The 20,328-nt window shown below is 37.8% G+C and overlaps 1 protein-coding gene across 6 annotated transcripts in view; it reads left to right on the plus strand.

The window, feature by feature from the left end:
• The window catches only part of UNC13C (unc-13 homolog C), a 613,180-nt gene that overhangs the window by 493,726 nt on the left and 99,126 nt on the right, over positions 1 to 20,328 (plus strand). For 3 of the 6 annotated variants that reach the window (XM_040492731.1, XM_040492733.1, XM_040492732.1), the window contains 3 exons: positions 2,405 to 2,482; positions 2,988 to 3,017; positions 16,297 to 16,385. In XM_040492731.1, the coding sequence (XP_040348665.1) occupies positions 2,405 to 2,482; positions 2,988 to 3,017; positions 16,297 to 16,385 (197 nt within the window). The remainder of the gene's footprint in view (positions 1 to 2,404; positions 2,483 to 2,987; positions 3,018 to 16,296; positions 16,386 to 20,328) is intronic. The other 3 variants (XM_040492734.1, XM_040492735.1, XM_040492736.1) reach the window with 1 other exon arrangement.

Below are 20,328 nucleotides of genomic sequence, written 5' to 3' on the forward strand. Positions count from 1 at the left end.
ACCCATCTACTCTTCCTGCTTCTCAATAAGAATCATGGTCTTTTTTTTTTTTTTTTTTTTTTTTTTTGACCTTCATTTCCTCCCTGGTAAGATGGCCAGATTCAAGCCAAATCTTCCCCCTCTGCAATTTAAAAAAAAAAAAAAAAAAATGAAAGAAAGGAAGGGAAAAGAAAAGAAAAAAAGAAAATCCCAATGACTCTGGCCCTAAGTGGAGATTCAGTTTGTTGCCTTAGGGTCAAGATGCTGAATCCCCGAAAAATTTTGACTATGCATGTAGTGGAAAGGATAAGCCTAGATCAAGTGGCTCTCAGTCACATCTGGGGATCAGAATCATTGGTGGAACATTGTGGTTCAGCTTACTGAACAGAATCTATGGCACATGTATCTCAAATATCCGTGTTAGAGACATACAATTCTTATGTGACCAGAATCAAGGGAAGAGAATCAAAGTTTAAAATTGTTTTCATAAATTGAAGTTAGAATGTGGTCACTTTAAGAATCAAGTAGAAAGTTTTTCAAAGGTCAGTAATGTGGTTACAGCATTAACAAAATCTTTCCACTGAGGAGTGCTAACACCTCTCTGATGTCCTGTAAGTCCTTTATATGCGTCTAATTCTTTATTGGCTCATTTCCCAGCAACTTGGAAGATATATCCACTTTCCTTTCTTTCACTGTTTTCCTCCCCCCAGTCAACTGGCTTTTCAGAATCAGTATGCGACAAATATTAAATTATTCTATAACTATTCTGAATTCTATTTTCCAATTATAAATTAACTCCTATTATTCTAAGGCCACATCTAGTCTTGTCACAGGGCCCTCCATCTTTATGTTATTGTATATTTCTGCCTCCCTGGAAACATGGAGTCAAAAACATTTGTAAACATATATTTTGTGTCAGGCTCTGTGTGGTACTTTGGGAGTAAGAAAAAGCAGAGGACACAGCAGCATGTACGGTGCGTTTAAGGTCAGTGGGTGAGACAGTGAAAAGCAATATAAAGTTAAATAAAACAAATGTCAAGTGAGTGACAACAGGATATAGTGTGGGAAAGAGAAAGCTCAAATCTGGAATGATGGATATGATTCAAATAGGCAAAGAGGTGGAACTGAAGAGGCCACATGCTAAGCCAAGTTGGAGTCTGGAAAGCACAGGTGTTTTGGGGGGAAAAGCTGCTTAGAGGGGAAAGTTACCTGCGGTAGACAGAGATGGGAAGGAAAACCTAATTTGGAGCCAGATAACTAAGGGTCTTGAATACCAATGTGTGGACTTTGTCTATAGCCAAAGAGAATCTATTAAAGGTGTCTTTTTTTTTTCTTTTTCCCCCTTGGATTTTTTTTTAAACTTTTTTTTTAACGTTTATTTTTGAGACAGAGCATGAACGGGGGAGGGTCAGAGAGAGGGAGACACAGAATCTGAAACAGGCTCCAGGCTCTGAACTGCCAGCACAGAGCCCGACTAGGGGCTCAAACTTACGGACCTCGAGATCATGACCTGAGCCAAAGTCGGCCGCTTAACTGGCTGAGCCACCCAGGCGCCCCTCCCCCTTGGATTTTTAAAATTCAGATGGTGATTTTGTTTTTTAAATGGCGAAATAATGGAAACGTTAAACTGATATCTTTTCTTTTTTTTTCTTTTTTTTTAGAGTGTCAGAATTTGAGAATAAGGTTTTTTTTTATTATTTATTTTATTTTTTTATTTTTTTAATATGAAATGTATTGTCAAATTGGTTTCCATACAACACCCAATGCTCATCCTAACAGGTGCCCTCCTCAATACCCATCACCCACCCTCTCTTCCTTCCCACCCTCCATCAACCCTCGGTTTGTTCTCAGTTTTTAAGAGTCTCTTATGGTTTGGCTCCCTCCCTCTCTAACCTTTTTATTTCCTTCCCCTCCCCCATGGTCTTCCGTTAAGTTTCTCAGGATCTCAGGATCACATAAGAGTGAAAACATACAGATCTGTCTTTCTCTGTATGACTTACTTCATTTAGCATAACACTCTCCAGTTCCATCCACGTTGCTACAAAAGGCCATATTTCATTCTTTCTCATTGCCACATAGTATTCCATTGTGTATATAAACCACAATTTCGATACCTTTTCTTAAAGTAAATCTTTAAAAGAGAATTTGGCTCAATATTAAGAGGAAAAGAAGATTAGTAATTAAGTCCCCAATAGTTTATTGTCTGATATATTATTAAATTGCATTCCCCAAAGTGGTAATATTTCCCTCTTCCATTCTTGACTCTTAAGAAGTATAATCAAAATAGCAGAATTATTCTCTTTGCCAGATATAATATGACTTCAGTGATGATTGTATATTTATCACATTTAAGGTAAACTCATTCAATAATTTCATGTATAAAAGATGCTCACACCATCTTTTTTGTTGTTTGCTTTACTTCAAGCCCTGTATATTGATGAACAATATTCAACAATTGCGGGTCCAGCTGGAAAAAATGTTTGAATCCATGGGAGGGAAAGAGGTGGGTATATTTTTATGCCTGCATTTGCCAAATATCTATTTAGAGATCATTAGCAGCACAGCTCTTTGCTATGGAAAGTGTCATAATCAAGTTTTTTACATGGGTTAACAACAGAAGAGGACATGGCCGGTAATCTAAAATATCATTAACAATAAGGTGACCATTATACACAACTGAATATTTGAGTGATGCATTCGAAGTGTGAATGGGAGGGGGGAGATGGTCAGTAACCTTTTGTAGTGTGTATACAGAGAGAGTGCTATACACACAAATGTATATATGCTAATGATCTGTAAAATTTTACAAACTGCGGATTTTTTTTCACCATATTGCACAATGTCAACCTGATATCAGTGTTTGCTCTGAAATGTGCTTTGTGGCCCTAGTGGTTTTGATGCATCAGTTTATTGTTCACATCTAAAAATCTGTCAAACTGTGTTGTGTGCTGTGTCTGTAATGTGTCGTGTCTTTGTCCAACATCTTTGACTTGCATTTCCCTGAGCAGAAGAAGGAAGGAGAAAGATTCTTTTATGAGGTTTGTGATAGTAAGCATCTTACCCTTTTCTGGCTGTTTCCCCCCAGACCTAAAGACCATCGCACTTCTTATTTACTCTCATTCGCTCATTTGAATCAAGCAGACAGTGAAATAGTAGTTGTGCACCTGCCTCCTGCTTTTGCCACAGTCTTTCCTTTCACACACCGACATGAGCGTCCAGGGACTTGGGGACCAGAGTTGGTGCTGAGAGGGAAAGGTTCATGCAGCTGGCATTCTCCCACCACTCCCCCTCCCTAAAACAACCCCAAAGGCCACTAGAATGTAGAGATATTTCTGTTGAGGATTTTAGTTACAGTCTTCCTTATTGAGGTAAGGGTCAGAGATGTACGTGAAGCAAGTTTGGACTTCAAAGCAAAGATCCCTTTTATTTCTAAACGTACAAGGCTGAAAATGCTTCTTTTAACATTGGGCTTCTTCACATGTGATGTTGCTTTTAACCCCATGGAGACATCTGTACGTTTCCCTCCCTTTTTTTGCTATCTTAGACACTCAGTCTTTTGAAAACTGAACTTGCTGCTTAGCAGCCTACAAATCAGAAGCACCAGGATATGCGTGCAGAGATGGAATAGTTCAAAAATGAACTCTGATTTTTAAACCACAGTATCAGTTTATTTTGTATAAAATAAGACTCCATTCCCTATCGTGTGTTAGTGCCTTTTGCACAGTATGAGGGCATCCATCTCGCTTTTGAATTATTTTGCTGAATTAGGTGAACACAAGCAATTGAGGATCATGGCTGGAGACTGCCGTTTTAATTTTAGTGATGTTTTATATTCAGAGTTTAAGTTCACTTACTGTTAGAAGCATTGTGAAGAAATGACTGATTTCTTGGGGGGGGGGAATTCTGTCGTCTTTTACTGAATTTTTAAGACCACATATCATGTAAGGATAAAGTTATATTTAAAATGCCATATTTCCAGGAATTTATCCTAATGCTACTTCTATTTCCTTACTATTCCATGGTTGGATTCTAATGTGAGTCATATACTGCTGACTGAATATTAACAAGACAGATCAGACCTGTACTTAAGGAAGCTATGTGGGCCAAGCCATGCGCTAACCAAAAATGTTATGGGGCACCTTGTACACCAAACAAGAATGGATTCTTTGCTCCACATAAAATTGCCAATTTGAAATGTACCGGTTTCACATTATAAATTTAGCTACAACTCTATAGCTAAATCACACAACTCTTCTTACTGGAGAACATAATGAAGATGGAAATACTGAGGTTGGTTCCTTCTACCTTTATCACTCTTGCAAGGCCAGTTGCTAACCTCCTCATACATAATTTAAAGGGAAAAATCAATTAAGTGGATGGAATGAATATCTAGTTTCTAACAATGTAATTTTTTAGGAGAACAGCATGGACCCTAGTTCTTTTCTTTTCCTGCATTTAAATATTATTCATCCCTTCCCTCCCTCTCCTTATCATCTTTTGATATTCTGTCTCCTTTCTAAGAACAATTTCTTATTATCTTATTATTTTCCATTTTCACCTCATCATCTGTTACAAAAAAAAAACAAAACAAAAAACTGTTAGCATTGCCATTGGTATTGATGAGATGTCAGGAGGGAGCAAGACCTCAACCCAAGTGTGGGTGTAACATTCAGCCTCCAGGGAGAAAGGAGAGAAAGAATCGTCATTCTGCAGATTTATGTTAGAGTTGCTAGTTGCTACACTCAGCCTCCTTTGGGCACCAGAATCTCAAAATTATAGGCAGAGCCCTTCCAATCCAGTTAGCTACATAGGGCACTATCTAAATGGGCTCCTTAACTTGGAGCTGTTATAAAGATGAAGAGGATTTTATTGAGAATGACAATTTACCCTTCACTATGAGAAGTTTATACAGCACTTAATATGGGCATGCTCGGTGGCCCTTAAAGGTAATGCATTGTGTACTGACGCCAGTCTTCCTCTCACAGTGGAACTGGTCGTAACACCGGGACTGGTCTTGCTAAAAGGAAGCTTCCCTGTCTAGTTTTTCTTTTAAGGAGTTTCTTATAGTTTGTCCCCTACCACCTGTGCTAGGATGTGCACTTCTTGCTACAAAAACTCTTAATTAGCAAATGATTAATGATTGTGCACTTGCTCAAAATGGTTTACTCTGTGTTCATTAGCTGGCTCCTAGCAGCGGCATGGCTTGCGTCTCATACCGTCTGCAAAGTGCCTGCCGCCCGCACGCCCCGCTGCATGATGCTGCAGCTCTCTGCCGCTTTAGCCCCACCACTGTAGGGGCAGCGCAGCTGCGCTCTCTGTCCAGGATCAGCCTCTTTTCCCTCTGGAGATGGAAATAATGTTTAAAACCTTTTTCTAGGTGTAAAACAACATTGGCTTAATGGAGTCCCAGTTTGAAACATGACCTGACATTCTGACAGTCTTGGCATGATGCTGTTGTCAGTGGCTCCAAAAGCAGTCCTTGTGTAGACACCATTACTGCCTGCCTGCACGATACCCCAGAGACCATGTGGGCACATTGGTTTTTTTTTTTTTTCCTAGTGCCCTACTTAGAAAGAAAAAGAAAAGCAAACCGCTAAATTTTTTCTCCTCTATTGTGACTTTATGACATGCTTCCTTGCATAAAAATTAAGAGCATGTTTTGGCATAACAACTTTGTGATTACTGTAGAGAATATAAAAAATATACTAAGTCACACAAACCATGAAGCAAACGTAACCTTAAGAGTGAGGCCCAGAGTCTGTTTTCTTTTTTTTTTTTTTTAATTTTTTTTTTTCAACGTTTATTTATTTTGGGGACAGAGAGAGACAGAGCATGAACGGGGGAGGGGCAGAGAGAGAGGGAGACACAGAATCGGAAACAGGCTCCAGGCTCTGAGCCATCAGCCCAGAGCCCGACGCGGGGCTGGAGCTCACGGACCGCCAGATCGTGACCTGGCTGAAGTCGGACGCTTAACCGACTGCGCCACCCAGGCGCCCCTGTTTTCTTTTTAATAAAGCATGCCATGTGATTCTTTCATGTGCATATTGTTTTGGGACACACTATACTAAAATAGAGTAGCCAACCCGCAGTATGGATTGACTTGAGCTAGAAGTTAAATTATGTGCACCACAATCCCCATACTGCATTATCGGTCCCTTTGTAACACAGTAACAGCAAAATGATTATCAGAATGTCAGGTACTTATTTTCATTATTGGTGAATGATCATTTTATTATTCTCTAATAGCTGAAATACCTCAAAAGAAAAACACATATACTTTGGTTTACATTATTTTAATAGCTTAATTATTTTATGAGTATAACTCAGCTCAGAGCAATTTGAAATAAATACAGACCCTGTATTTATTTTTTCATAAAAATACATTGCCCTCACCTACAAAAAGGACTCGGTTGCATTTCCTTGCCCTGCAATCTAATTTGTATAAATACATGAAAAAGAAAATCAGATGATCTGAAATTTCATTTCATTTCAGGAAGCCATAAGATATGGGTTATGAAACTCTGGAGAACTTGTAGTAATTGATTTAGAAAATTATGACTGCTGTGTAAGCAGAAGAGGTATTACTCCTTCATAATATTGCATTGGTGCAATTGTCCTGAGTGGTAGAATCCATAATTATCCATAAGCCTGCTAACTTACTGACAGTACTTCAGATGCTAGAAGTCAGCCATCATTAAGAGAGGGAATAAAGGCATTTGTTTCCTTAGCTATATTCTCTTACTCTGCTGGCCACAAAGCAGACTAATTAGATACATTGGTAATATTTTCATTGCTATGTCTCAAAAATAACTGAATCTCTTGACTCATTTCACTGTGGTAAACTTTCCTGAACAGGGCCATGGAATCTGAAACATAACGCCACCTATCCTAAACATGTGTGTATTTTAATGAGCAATGTAACTATTCTTTTGTTTCAGGAAAGCCTTATCTATATCCTTTTCCACTGTTTAATGATGAATTTGATGAGTTAGAAACTGCATCTGACTCAAAGTATAATGCATGTCGCTGATTGAAATTCACTGTAAAACCGATTAGCTGTAAGGACTTAGTCTTCAGCTAAGCAAATCCCCACCAGAGAGGATGGAAATTAACCCCTATCATATTTTACTTAGCATTATCCTTTCAAAATTATACTTGCTGGCAACAGGGGATTGAATAGCACTGCTTTAAAGGAAATAATGCATCACACTAGTACTTCTGTAACTTCAGCATGCATCAGAACTACCTGGGTAGCTGGTTAAAACACACGTTGCTGAATTCGATCCGCAGACTTTTTGATTCTGAAGGTCTTGGGTGGAGCCTGATGACCTGCATTCCTAACAGATTCCCAGCTGATGCTAATGCTTCTGCTCAGGGGACCACATTTTGAGAATTATGGCTCTGTGCTCTTAGAACAGCAACCAGGTAATTAGGAAATGGCTCAGAGCCTCCTTTGTCTTATCTGTGCCACACACCTCACTGACCTACTTAATATGTTTTGAATCTGGAGAACACAGAGGACTCGACATGTTGGAATGGATCCAGACACAGCATGCAATGGTACAGGCAAATGTTTGTATTAAGGAATGCAGTGATCCAAAAACATAGGTGACCAATTTGCAGTAATAAACAAATACTCAGAATTTTTTTAAAACACTCTAGACTTTATGCTTACATTTTATATGTAACCCTATCGAAAGGTGTGGTTGTACGGAGGCTAAGCTTTATGTTCAGGTTTCTGATGTGTCTCACCTTTTGTCCTTAATGTAAATAGAGATACCACTCACTAGTTAATACATTAGTGAGAATCGGTGTACTGTTTTCATCTCTTTTCCAGCCATTACAAAGTAAATGATAAAATATGTATCAGACGTCTTAGATAGTAAAATAAACAATTTACATTAGTCATCTCTTCCTTTTAGTTCTAAAATTGTTTTCTAAAGCAGTTTGCAAAGATTTTTTTTCTATTTGGTAGAAGGGTCTATTGTTGCCACTTATAGTTACTGAATCTGTAGGGCAGTTGTTGAGACAGGAAGTTTATTAGTGAAGTCAGAACAATTAAAGTAATAACGTTTGGGAGTGGAACCTCCTCCCCAACACTTTGCAAATGTGAAAATATCCTTTCAGTGAAAGCTGTAATTGTTAAATCTTCTCCTGCATCAATTCAAAGAATAAAGTGAAACTTCTAGTCTCTTCGTGTGTAAATAGAGCTCCAAGGTGGGATGTCATTTGGCTGAATTCGGTAAAAGCAAGCAGCTATTTTTAGTGTTATGGCAGCAGAGAACAAGGGGAACTGAATGTTTGAAGTCGTGGCCTTTTATTTTGGTGGCATGCAGCTCTTGCCTGATTTCTTTCTCCTCTGAACCATCTCTATGATTGCAGTTAACAAATCGGACTTAATAGAAAATTAAAAGACTAATGAGGGCCAGAGGGGCAAATTGCATTGAGGTGATTTAGTAAGTATGATTAAGAATCTAGCACTGCTACCAAGTAAAATTCAGCTAACTGCTAAGCTTGTGAAATGAAGAAAAGGTGCCATCTATTAGGTTGAGAAGTTTCTGGGTGGGTGACCCATGTCAGGATGAAATAAAAACGCAGGCGGGTACTGCTTGTTAACCTCATTCCCCAGAGCATTCCCAAGAAATCATAGGGTCGCCTCTGTGCCATCAAGTCTTTATTTAAACGAACCTGTCTCTGAACCTTAAGAGAACTTGAGAGAGAATTCAAGCCACAGCCAGGAGGGAGAAAAAAAATAGAGCTTAACTGCCAGTTTCTATAATAGACCTATTTTATTGTCTTGTGATCCTCTTTGACTGTTTATGCTTGCCTTCACAACCCATAAATCAACGCAAACTAGGAAAATTTACTTCTCTAACCCAGCCAATCCCCCTTCTTCTCCTACTTGATTGAAAGGGACCTCAGGCACTTGATGCAAATGGCTCACTGAGGGAATTCTGTCTCCGTGGGCTGATGTTCAACAGGTACTCAGTTCAGTTGATTGAACAGACTGTGTTCACAGTGCCTAATGGGTGAATGGATTCCCTAATGTGAGTAGCAGAATGGGAAAGACAGAGTGAAACAGGGCAAAAAGGCATTTTTTATAGAATAAATTCTGAACATAAATTTTGTGCCTCCTTTCTTCTCCTGACTTAATCTTACTCCGTCCATATTCATGGTTAGTCAGCCAATAGGTGGAGCTAATAAGCCCAATGTTCCTTCTCAATCAAGTTATTGTACTTGTTTAATTTTTAATGAGCATTTGCAGAAGATAATTTCTTTAAAAAAATATGGCTTCTTAGACTGCTGCTTCTCAGTCCTCATATGTCCCCACAATATATCATGAAGCATGGCACATTGTCCACGCCTTGGTTTTTCCACTTGTAAAAGGGAATTGTACTATATGGCTTCTGAAGTTCATTCTAGTTCTAAAATTCTGCAGTTATAAGGACACTTGTTATAAACCCATGGAGTAGAGGTTTAGTCTATGTGTTGTAGGTGAAGAGGAAAAAAATGTTTAAGAGAAAAGAATGGATCTTGTCACTCAAAGGAGGCCTGAAGGTATCATTTTTTCTTAAAAGTACAGGGATAAAGGAAAGGCTTTTTTTCCCCTTCAGTTGTCTAGGCTGAAGAACCTAACTTAACATATCTCAAAGGCATTCAGTTGATTTGAAGCACAATGACAGTTGGGTTTACTGCATACTCTCTAATTAGGATGTGAGACAGCTACTGATGTTCAACTTTCGAAGCAAAGAAGTTAGAGGCATGAATTTATATAACTAATGATACTCTAGCATAACAGTTCATGCAAATCTGAATGGCATAAAGAAAATGTCATAGTCTATCTCTTAAAATGGTCTTATAAGTTCTTGGGGAGCTTCTTTCCTAACAGGAATAAAAAAGGAAACAAAAGACAGTGTAGCATTGGTGGACCTGGGGCACAATTCTTTTTCCTTCCTTCCTTCCTTCCTTCCTTCCTTCCTTCCTTCCTTCCTTCCTTCCTTTCTTTCTTTCTTTTTTCAATACAGAACACCATACATGTTTTTAAATTTCACACAACATTCCACAATACCCATGCTGAATACCATAGCTCAGCAAGGTGATTTAGGACATTCCAAGGAGAGTAATTTCCTGCTGGATTCAGTAAGGAATGTTCAGTGATTTCTCAATCATATATTTTAAGTTGAGCTAGCCATTTTAGGATGTATAAATTCTGGCCAAATAGGAGGGTTGGGGAGAAATGATATTTAACAACAACAACAAAAAAAAAAAACATAGCCCAGATAAGATTGTGATAAATTACTTGAAGCACTTGCCTTGTTGAAGCCAACTGGTGGGGCCAGCAGATTTGGTCTTTATTAAAAACACTCTAGGAATAGTTAGGAGGATGGAATAAAAGAGAAAACAAGAACACAATGTGGAAATGATTACATTCGAGTCTACATGAGGATAATTGTGCATCAAAAGTTGAAGAGGATAGGACAGATGGAGAAAATATTTGAGATGTTATCAGTCATATTTGGTATCCAAGTGAATATGGAAGGTAGAAGGCAAAGAAGGGTCAAAGATGATTTTCACATTTCTGCCTTAACGGTATGGTATCAATAAAATTTGAGACATAAGTTAAGGATGGACAGGTAATACGTTCATTTTTGATATGCTGACATTTAGGTCATCCAAGTAGAAAAGGCCAAATAGGCATGTGGGAATGTAGACATGATGCTCAGGCATTCTGTTAAAGCTGTAGATAGAGATTTGGGGGGTTGTTAACACAGGGGTGGGAATTGAAGACATAGGCATGGATGTGATTGCTCAAGAGAGATTAAGTGGGGAAAAAAAGGAGATGAGGAAGGGAGAATTGAAGGACACTTATTTCTAAGGAGTATATAGAGGAAGAAAAGTCATCAAAAGAGAGACAAATGATAGGCAGAAAAATAGGAGAGCTAAGAGAAGGTAGTCTCTAGAGAAATAAGGAAAAAGAGCTTGGGAAAGCAAGAGTGAATGCAGGCTGAGTAGGCTGAATAGTCATTGGAGATCACTATTAAGAAACCACTGGTGATGTATACATGAACATTTCGGTGGAGCGTCCAGAGCAGAAACTATACTAGAGGAGATCAATATTTAACAAATAAGGAAGCTATAAGTTTTACATTTATGCTGTGAACAGTTTGATGGTCAAGAGAAGAAAAGATATTAGCAAGCTATCAATGAGAAGCTAGTACTAAATAAGTTGGTCTTTGTATTCTATTTTTTATTTTAACAAAGTGTTGTTTGAGTACATTTATAGAATGGGGTCATGAAGATAATGATGAAGGGGAATGAAGACAGAAAGGGATATTTGAGCCGAATCCAAAACAAGGAACCAAGAGCTCAGGTTGAATTGTTTTCCTTGGAAATGAAGCTTGCTTGCTTGCTTGCTTGCTTTCTTTCTTTCTTTCTTTCTTTCTTTCTTTCTTTCTTTCTTTCTTTTCTTTCTTTCTTTTCATAGATATAGTGATGGTGTTTGCATTTATTAAAAGATTGTTCTGAAAAAAACCTTGAGGACATGAAACCCACCAGTCCAATGACCAAAATTTGGGACCTGTGTAGATGAAGGCCAGGGACTGATCATCCTCCCTGATCTGCACTTGTTTAGATAAGCAAATAATGGAACTCTAACACTGATGAGTTGAACAGGAGGAAAAACAGCCTAGTAATGTGTATACAACAGAAAGGAGATGAGGTAGTATTGAACACTGGGGAACAGGAATACAATTCACACAAAATTTCTTCCTGCAAAGCCTTAATTCTTTTAAAGAGTTTGTATTGAGCTGTTGAAAGAGTTTAAAGCCACTTTCCAACTGACTAGTTCTATCTCCAGCAACAGCTTGATGGTTGGATTAACCATTCCTGTTTTAAGAGGCTGAAATAACCTAGATTCCCTTCACATTCCTTGGGGAAATAATGTGTACTGGTAAAACACAAACCAAAACATGCAGAGTGGGTATGGTAACCATATTTTTGGAACTAAACAAATATCAGGACATAATCTGATACGGGCTGACAGTGAGACAAAAATTTGAAATCAGGACTAAGTTTGTAACTCCAGAATATATGGTTGCTAAGGAATGAAAGATTTCAAATGCAAAAGTATTCTATTAATAGTCAATGCAAATTATCACTCCAAGGAGAAGGAGCACTCTGGGTATCAAGATTTCCTTTGAGGGATAATTTCCGTGCTTCTTTCTGCCCTCACCTCCTTCCTCAAATATTTGGTAAATGCCTAGGCATACAGGGACAGACACTCAGGGTGGACAGTTAACTAAGACAGAAATCAGTGGAAGAGATAGATTAATAAGAGAACAATTAGAAGAAAGATTTGTACAGATGTTGTAGTAAACCACATAGGTAGCGCAGGAGTTAGAGCTACTAACAGCACAGGGCCGGCAGCATGGAGGGCAAGAATTGCTAAAGTAAGTGATGGATGAATTGTCTTTTAAAGGAAAAGCAGAAGTGGGCCTTAGGGAAGAAGAACTTAGCAGATAGCTTGCATGCTGGCTCTCTCTTCCAGACAAGTCTTTTTTATTATCACAGCTCAGTGGTATAAAATATGTCAGTGGTGTGAAATCTCAAGAGAGTACACCTATGTATGACGATAGTTCATTCTGACCATTAGAAAATCATACCCTTCCAGCCTTGATTTTGGAATTCTAAAACCTATCACGGAGTGTGGATAAAATCTGTTTCAAAAGCTTTACTATAAATTCAGAATTTTACTCTGTATATTTAAATTCTCATTGAGTATATTCCTCTTTACATGGAGGCATTTATTTTTTATTTTTTGCCAGCCAAGTTGTTTACGTACACATGCTAATTCAGTTTGTAATTTTTAAAAACTTTTTAAAACGTTTTTATTTATTTTTGAAAGAGACAGAGATAGGGTGCCAGCTGGGGAGGGGCAGAGAAAGAGGGAGACACAGAATCTGAAGCAGGTTCCAGGCTCTGAGCCATCAGCACAGAGCCTGACCTGGGGCTCGAACTCATGAACTGTGAGATCATGACCTGAGCCGAAGTCAGATACTCAACTAAGCCACTCATGCACCCCTCAGTTTGTAATTTAAACTAAATTTATTAACTGTGACTTTTGAATGCTTGTTTTTTTTCCTTTTAATAATAACTCTAAATAACAATATAAAAAATGCAAGTTGATATTTGATACTACATTTAGAACCAGTCTAAGTTTTAAATCTTTGGGAAAAAGATTTAAATCAGGTAGTCTTTCACCTTTCCAAAGTAGCCAATAATTTGTAAAACGTGCTGTTGGTAATTTAGGCAATGAAGTCTAAAAGCCCAAGTTATTGTTTCTTACAAACTTAAGGAAGTTTGTAGTAGTAAGGAAAATTTCTTCTATATGTACGAATAAAGAAATGCAGAACTCAAGAACTGGTTAATTTGCTGCCTAAAGGGATTGTTTTATAACTAGATGAGTATGATATTTATAATCATTATTATTGCAAAAGACCTGCAATTCGGCCTCATAATTACTGCTTCTGTTTTAATGTTATAATGGTATGATCTTGATCAGATGAACAACATGTACTTAACTGAAATTATAATTTTTTTTTCACCTGGTTCCATGACAGAGGCATTAGTTTGCACCCACTTGGAAACTTAAGCTTCTATGAGGAAATGAAAACTGTCATCCAATGTTTAAATTGCTATAGATTTGACAGGTTCACAGTTTCAAGCCAAAGCCAAAGCCAACTATTTGATAGAAATCTCCATTCACAAAATACCAAAGGTAGACTAAAATAATTTATGGGAAAATAGCATAATTTCATCCAACTGATCTAACCATTATTATATGACTTTAAAGTCATTATCTTAACAGGTGAAAAAAACCTCAATGTGTATATTAAACTAATTTGAAAACAAAATACACATTTTAAATAAGAAGCAATCCCAGGGTGCCCTGGTGGCTCGGTCGGTTAAGCATCTATTGGTTTCAGCTCAGGTCATGATTTCACAGGTTCCTGAGTTTGAGCCATGTGTGGGACTCTGAGCTGATGGGGCAGAGCCTGCTTGGGATTCTCTCTCTCCCTCCCATGCCAGCCCTCTCTCTGTCTCTGTCTCCCTCCCCCCGCCCCCTGCCCCCACTCCATCCCTCCCTCAAAATAAGTAAATAAACTTTAAAATAAAAAAAGAAGCAATCCAATTTCCTGGTTAAAACTCTACTCTCATAGCCATTTCCTTGGAGATGACAGGTATATGGGCAGGAAACTAACACCTATCTACCCAAGTGGTTTACCAAAGAGTCAGAAGCATGAAGAAACCCATGGAAGGGCTTCTCTCTCATTCCTGTTGCCCAAAAACCTTATCCAAATGAAATAAAATTGGTATTAGGTCAATAGCAAGAAAATACAATAAAAAATGTTCAGCCTGAATGGTGCCTTGGGAGTGGGGCAGACAACCCACAAATATTTTCTTGGTTAAAGTTTGGTGAATTACAGTTTATTAGGCTATTTTTGTTTCAATGCCTATCAGTGTCTTCTTAACTTAAGTGCTGTCTAATTATCTTTCTGAATCACTGCCTTATGACCAGCTATAGCTTAATGGAACTCTCAGAAATTAGGAGACTCAAGGATATTCTAATTTTCTAACTCCAAAAGAAGTTTGTAACAGTAGCCTATGTATCTGTGGGTAAGAGCTGTGAGCTTGTCTGTTGATGGAGACAGAAAAAAGATAAAGTCCAGAAGAATCACATTGGCTCTATAGAGGGGCAGCAGAAACTAACCAATGTTGAAACCACCTGAATTTGAGTCAAAATTGACATCAAGGATTGGTTTCATAAAATCAGTAGTCACATGCCAAGTGCAATTTTTTATTTCCATTCCAGTGTGTTTAACCATGGTAATATAAGCTAGAGCCACACAGTGTGCTGAGATACATAAATAATACTTCTTCCTAACAGTATCTTAGTACTAGAAAATATTCTTGGACGATTACAGTACTAAATGACCAGTGTATACTATCAGGGATATTATTTGGTCCTGGGCTGGCTTCCTGGAGTTGAAATTTGATATTGGGTCCTGTATTTTTTGGTGTCCATCTTAGGTCCTCCTATTTACTCTAAGTCCTCCTTTAATTTGTTCTACCCCCAAAAGTTGGCTTTATCCTATCCCTTGTTTTCAATAGTAGATCCGCTTGCATAATAATTATAATAATTATAGCTACTAAAGGCAAGAAACTAATTTCTAAAGCATCAAAGGAAGGTTGACTTAATTACAGAGAATATTCTAGATTGCCCTTTACATGAATTCCTATCAACTTGAGATAATACATCTGTTACAAGTCATTCTTTTTTGACAGTTTGTGAAAACTTAACAAAAAGATTAGAAGTTTCTAAAGTGCTAATGAAACTTGTGTTGATCCTGAACTTTAATTACAAAAATATTCTGTCAATAGATTGATAGGTTTATAGTTACGTTTATTTATAGTATAGTTTTTTCTTGTAATGGTTAACATTATTTTAAGAACTGAAACCAAATAAAAAGAATAGTTGACTTTTAACATTTGCATTGTAAAGACATCTTCAAATATGTTATCTTGATTTAATTATTTTTTATTTGACCCTAAATGTGCTCAGTAGCTTAACTTCAAGCTATAAATATTTGAAAACTTAAAGAATAATAAAAATAAAATGAGGAATATTGGATCTTGAACTCTGAATTTCTAATTGGCATCTAGGAAGAGAAGTCAGGCCTATCACCTCAGAGAAACATTGCAGTGCTTGGATAATTTATTTTTCCTATTTTTAATTCTCTAGTTTATAATTTAATTTTTAATTTTAACTATTCTATAGTTATAAAAAATATATAAATACAGTCAAGTCACAGTACAACACTCACAAATTAATTTTTCTTACTATTTTTTTATTTTTATGGGCCTATTTATTTACAAGGATAGTAAAAACTGAACTATATTTTGAAGCAACATGTATATTCAACTAATGCATAACACAATCGATTTCTAAGTTATGAAGTTACCGTGTTCTGAAGGTTACTTTCTCATGCCTTGCATCCCATTGCTGTAACCAACAAAGGCTTTGCTATCTAGCTCTCATCTGTATGCATGCCATGCATTTCGATCAATTTTTTTCACACATATTTAGAATTTCCTAAATTTTGCACTTAATTTCAAAGATTAAAAAAAGGAAAAGAAAGAGGATATGTGTGTTGTATTGTTTGAGGTTTACCTTGTAATAAGCAAAATGCCTGTAAGAGAAACAAAAGTGTACTTTCTCACAACTCCAAAGTAATATCGTTTATGGTCTTTCTGCAGCTAGATCCTGAAGCTAGTGCTATTCTAAAAGAACTTCAAGTTAAACTCAATGGGGTTCTGGATGAGCTCAGCATCACTTATGGTGAAAGGTAAGTGGCTAAGTAGTTATTATCCAAATGTGTTGGGTTTCCACTAATAGTAATCATGCTTTCAATGCTATTTCTGTCCTCTGACTGGTTAAATTCATTTAACTTCAATAATCAAACCATGCACTATCTCCTCTCAACAACCCCACAATCTATCAGTGAAGTCTTGATACATGTTTGCTGGAACTTTGCATGATCCTTCAGTTGGGTAGTACTTATAACACTGTACTCTAAATTCCGTTTTACTTGCCTATCTTCCGGACTTTACTAGTGTGCTTCTTAAGGTCAGAAACCGCATATCTCATTCCTACCTGAAATTCTAGTGTGTCGAGCTTAGTAATTATTGAAAGAATGAAGGGAGGGAGAGACGCTTCACATACAAAAGAAGAGTGAGTTGCATTCATGCCATTTATATCATTGTGACTGCACGTCCAAAGAACTGAATTCCAACCCCATAAGCTAATAAAGCCAGGGCTCTAGGTTTTAAGGTTTAGGAATCTTGATGTAATTACCCATAGGAGACTACTGGCACATCTATATTTTTTCTATGTTTTTTAAAGTTTATTTATTTATTTTTGAGAGAGGTACAGCCCAAGTGGGGCAGGGGTAGAGAGAAAAGGAGACAGAAAATCCCAAGCAGGCTCCATGCTGTCAGCACAGAGCCCAACGTGGGGCTTAAACCCAAGAAATCATGAGATCACAGCCTGAGCCAAAACCAAGAGTCTGATGCTTAATGGACTGAGCCACCCAGTCGCCTCTATTTTTAAACAATAAATTTTCCTTCTCTATAGTGTGGCTCTAAAGAGAGAAAAATCCATCCTAGATAAACTTCATTTTGGCCCTATAGGAAAAATCCATTAGATCATCATCCAATGTTAAAACAGAAAAGCAAACACATCTTTAAAGAGGTTCATTAACTTCATACAGATTTGCTTTAAAATTTTTTTAATGTTTATTCATTTTTTGAGAGAGAAAGAGATAGTGCATGAGTTGGGGAGGGGCAGGGACAGAGGGAGACACAGAATCCGAAGCAGGCTCCAGGCTCTGAGCTGTCAGCACAGAGCCTCATGAGGGGCTCAAACTCATGAACCCTGAGATCATGACCTGAACCAAAGTCAGTTGTTTAAGACTGAGCCACCCAGGCACCCCCCCAGAATTTGCTTTAAATATTAGTGTGATAAATGTTCACTTACTGTGTTCTGTTATCAGATGGCACTATCAAAATTACTCTAATGAAGGTTATCTATCTCTTTGAACCCCACTCATCAATTATTATTGGGTTTTGGAAAGATATATGCTTAATAAATATTGATTAGATATGCTACTTTCAAATCAGACTAAAAAGAAAAAGACACTAAAATCATCATTTTTTCCCCCAAATATAGCAATGATGAAAAGTAAAGAAGAATCCCATATTGGCCTTCTCTTCATTTTTTAAAAATTTTTTAATGTTTGTTTATTTGTGAGGAAGAGAGAGAGAGAGACAGAACATAAGTGGGGAAGGGGCAGAGAGAGAGGGAGACACAGAATCTGAGGCAGGCTCCAGGCTCTGGGCTGTCAGCACAGAGCCTGACGCAGGGCATAAAACGACAAACTGTGAGATCATGACCTGAGCTGAAGTCGGATGCTTAACCCACTGAGCCACCAAGGTGCTCCGGCCTTCTCTTTATTATTCATGGTCTTTATGTAGCCCACCTTCACAGCTCAGGTGCTGAACAAGAGACAGCCTTGCTGTATTGAGCCCAAGGTGATTGCTCTGCCTTCTGTTTTGTGTTGTTAGCTGACCTGGATGATTGTGCTTACCTGACCTAGATATTCATAAGCAATTTGAAGATTCTGTGTGCCTGGAGTTGGAGATGCCGACATTGTCCCAGAGACGTTCGGGCTTACTGGCTCTGACTTGAGTGACACTTACTTGATGGAGGCCTTTGGTCAATTTGGGCCTACCTCTCTTCAGTGCAGTTGTGAATTATTAATATGTGGTTAGCAAAAAAAACTGTTGCATTAAGCTAGGAAGACAAAAATAGAGATTATTTAGCAAAGTCAGGGAAAACAAAGAGGTGTCTGGGATAGCAAGGGGTGTTCAGAACCTAATGGGAAATAAGATGACTAAACAGAATAGAAATTAGAATATAAATAGAAAACGTATATTCAAATTACTTCCTGGAATATAGCCAAATCATCCTTATGAATAAATACTTTTTATTTTGTTCTGTTTGGCTTCGTGGGAGGAATATTCAGTTTACAAAGGCTGAATTTATGATTTGAAAAAAATTGAGCGAACTTCAGTTATGAAATAAGGAGTGATGCTTGCTGTTAGAAGAGCACTGGAAGTATTGTGTTCATGTGAAGCCAGCGATTTTCACCTAGATATTGAAACTCCTGGTTACCCAGCACTATTTCTTCATTATTTTATTAAATATAGTAAAGAATTTAGTATTGTGTGCAACTATGGCTAAGATTATGGGAATAAACAACCCACATGCCATGCTTTTCTTATAAAAAGAATCATTATTATATACCTGTTGGTATGAATTTATTTCCCACACAACTGATCAGGTTATCACACCAGGTGGATGGGATGGCTATAATGATCAGCGTGACCACACTGTAAAGTCAAACTGGATCATTTTAGTCTGAATCAACCTTCTTTAGAGTCAAAATTAGCAGTCTAGAGCCTTAATATTAAGTGTATAATTAATTGCCCCGAATCTGTTTTGTCTGGTGTTTTTAAATTTTTTTTTTTAACGTTTATTTATTTTTGAGACAGAGAGAGACAGAGCATGAACAGGGGAGGAGCAGAGAGAGAGGGAGACACAGAATCTGAAACGGGCTCCAGGCTCTGAGCTGTCAGCACAGAGCCCGACGCGGGGCTCGAACTCACGGACCACGAGATCGTGACCTGAGCCGAAGTCGGACGCTTAACCGACCAAGCCACCCAGGTGCCCCTGTCTGGTGTTTTTAAAACCCACAATCAGGGGCACCGGGGTGGCTCAGTCAGTTAAGTGTCCGACTTCAGTTCAGGTCATGATCTCACACTCCACGAGTTCAAGCCCCGCATCGGGCTCTGTGCTGACAGCTCAGAGCCTGGAGCCCCCTTCGGATTCTGTCTCCCCCCCTCTCACTGCCCTTCCCCTGCTCTGTCTCTCTCTGTCTCAAAAATAAAAATAAAAACATTAAAAAAATTAAAAAAAAATAAAACGCACAATCACATAATTTTTGTATATGGAACTGGTAGGATGATTTCACAGTAAAGCCAGGGCAGAGCCAAACCACACATCTGAAGCCCAGGTTCCTGGGACTTTGACATGCTCACAGGCATCAATTCTTTTTATTTTGTCATGTTCTGTTTTGTTTGTTGGGAGGAAACTAAGTGATATAGTTTCAGTGATATCTTAAAGATGTTCTTACAGATGTTCTTACAGTTGTCAAACTTGTGCCACTTAGGTTTCTGCTTATATTTTGGAGTTTGGCTTTTGGCTTACTACATTTCTTTTAATGATGCCTTTGGTACCAGTGGCTAGCTTGATTAAGAAAGGAATTCATGAACATTTCCTAGGAATTCTCCTGTTAGTATTTGACTTCATGGGTACTTATAAAGTCTGTCATTATTAACTGGTACCACTTTTATTCAAGCTGATTGCTACAGACTTCTCCAACTAAAAAATTCACACAGAAAAAATATTTTAGGTGAACTTACCAAAAATCAATAGAGACAAAAAATTTTAGGTGAAATGCAGGTGTTGGTTTATCCTGGATTAATGTTAAGATAAAATGTCACTGTCTCTGATACACTGATAACCCTTCTTCCATATGCCTGATCTCACACACGGAGCTGGCTTCTGGTGGGAGTTCACCATATGGGTCTATTGTAGGAGAACTCATTTAAACATTTTTATAAATAACTATCATAACTTCTTGTGCTCAATCTATCCTCCACTACAAT

Source organism: Herpailurus yagouaroundi, unplaced genomic scaffold (assembly GCF_014898765.1).
Source record: "Herpailurus yagouaroundi ecotype Mexico unplaced genomic scaffold, PumYag 184, whole genome shotgun sequence".
In the NCBI taxonomy this organism is placed as follows: Eukaryota; Metazoa; Chordata; class Mammalia; order Carnivora; family Felidae; genus Herpailurus; species Herpailurus yagouaroundi.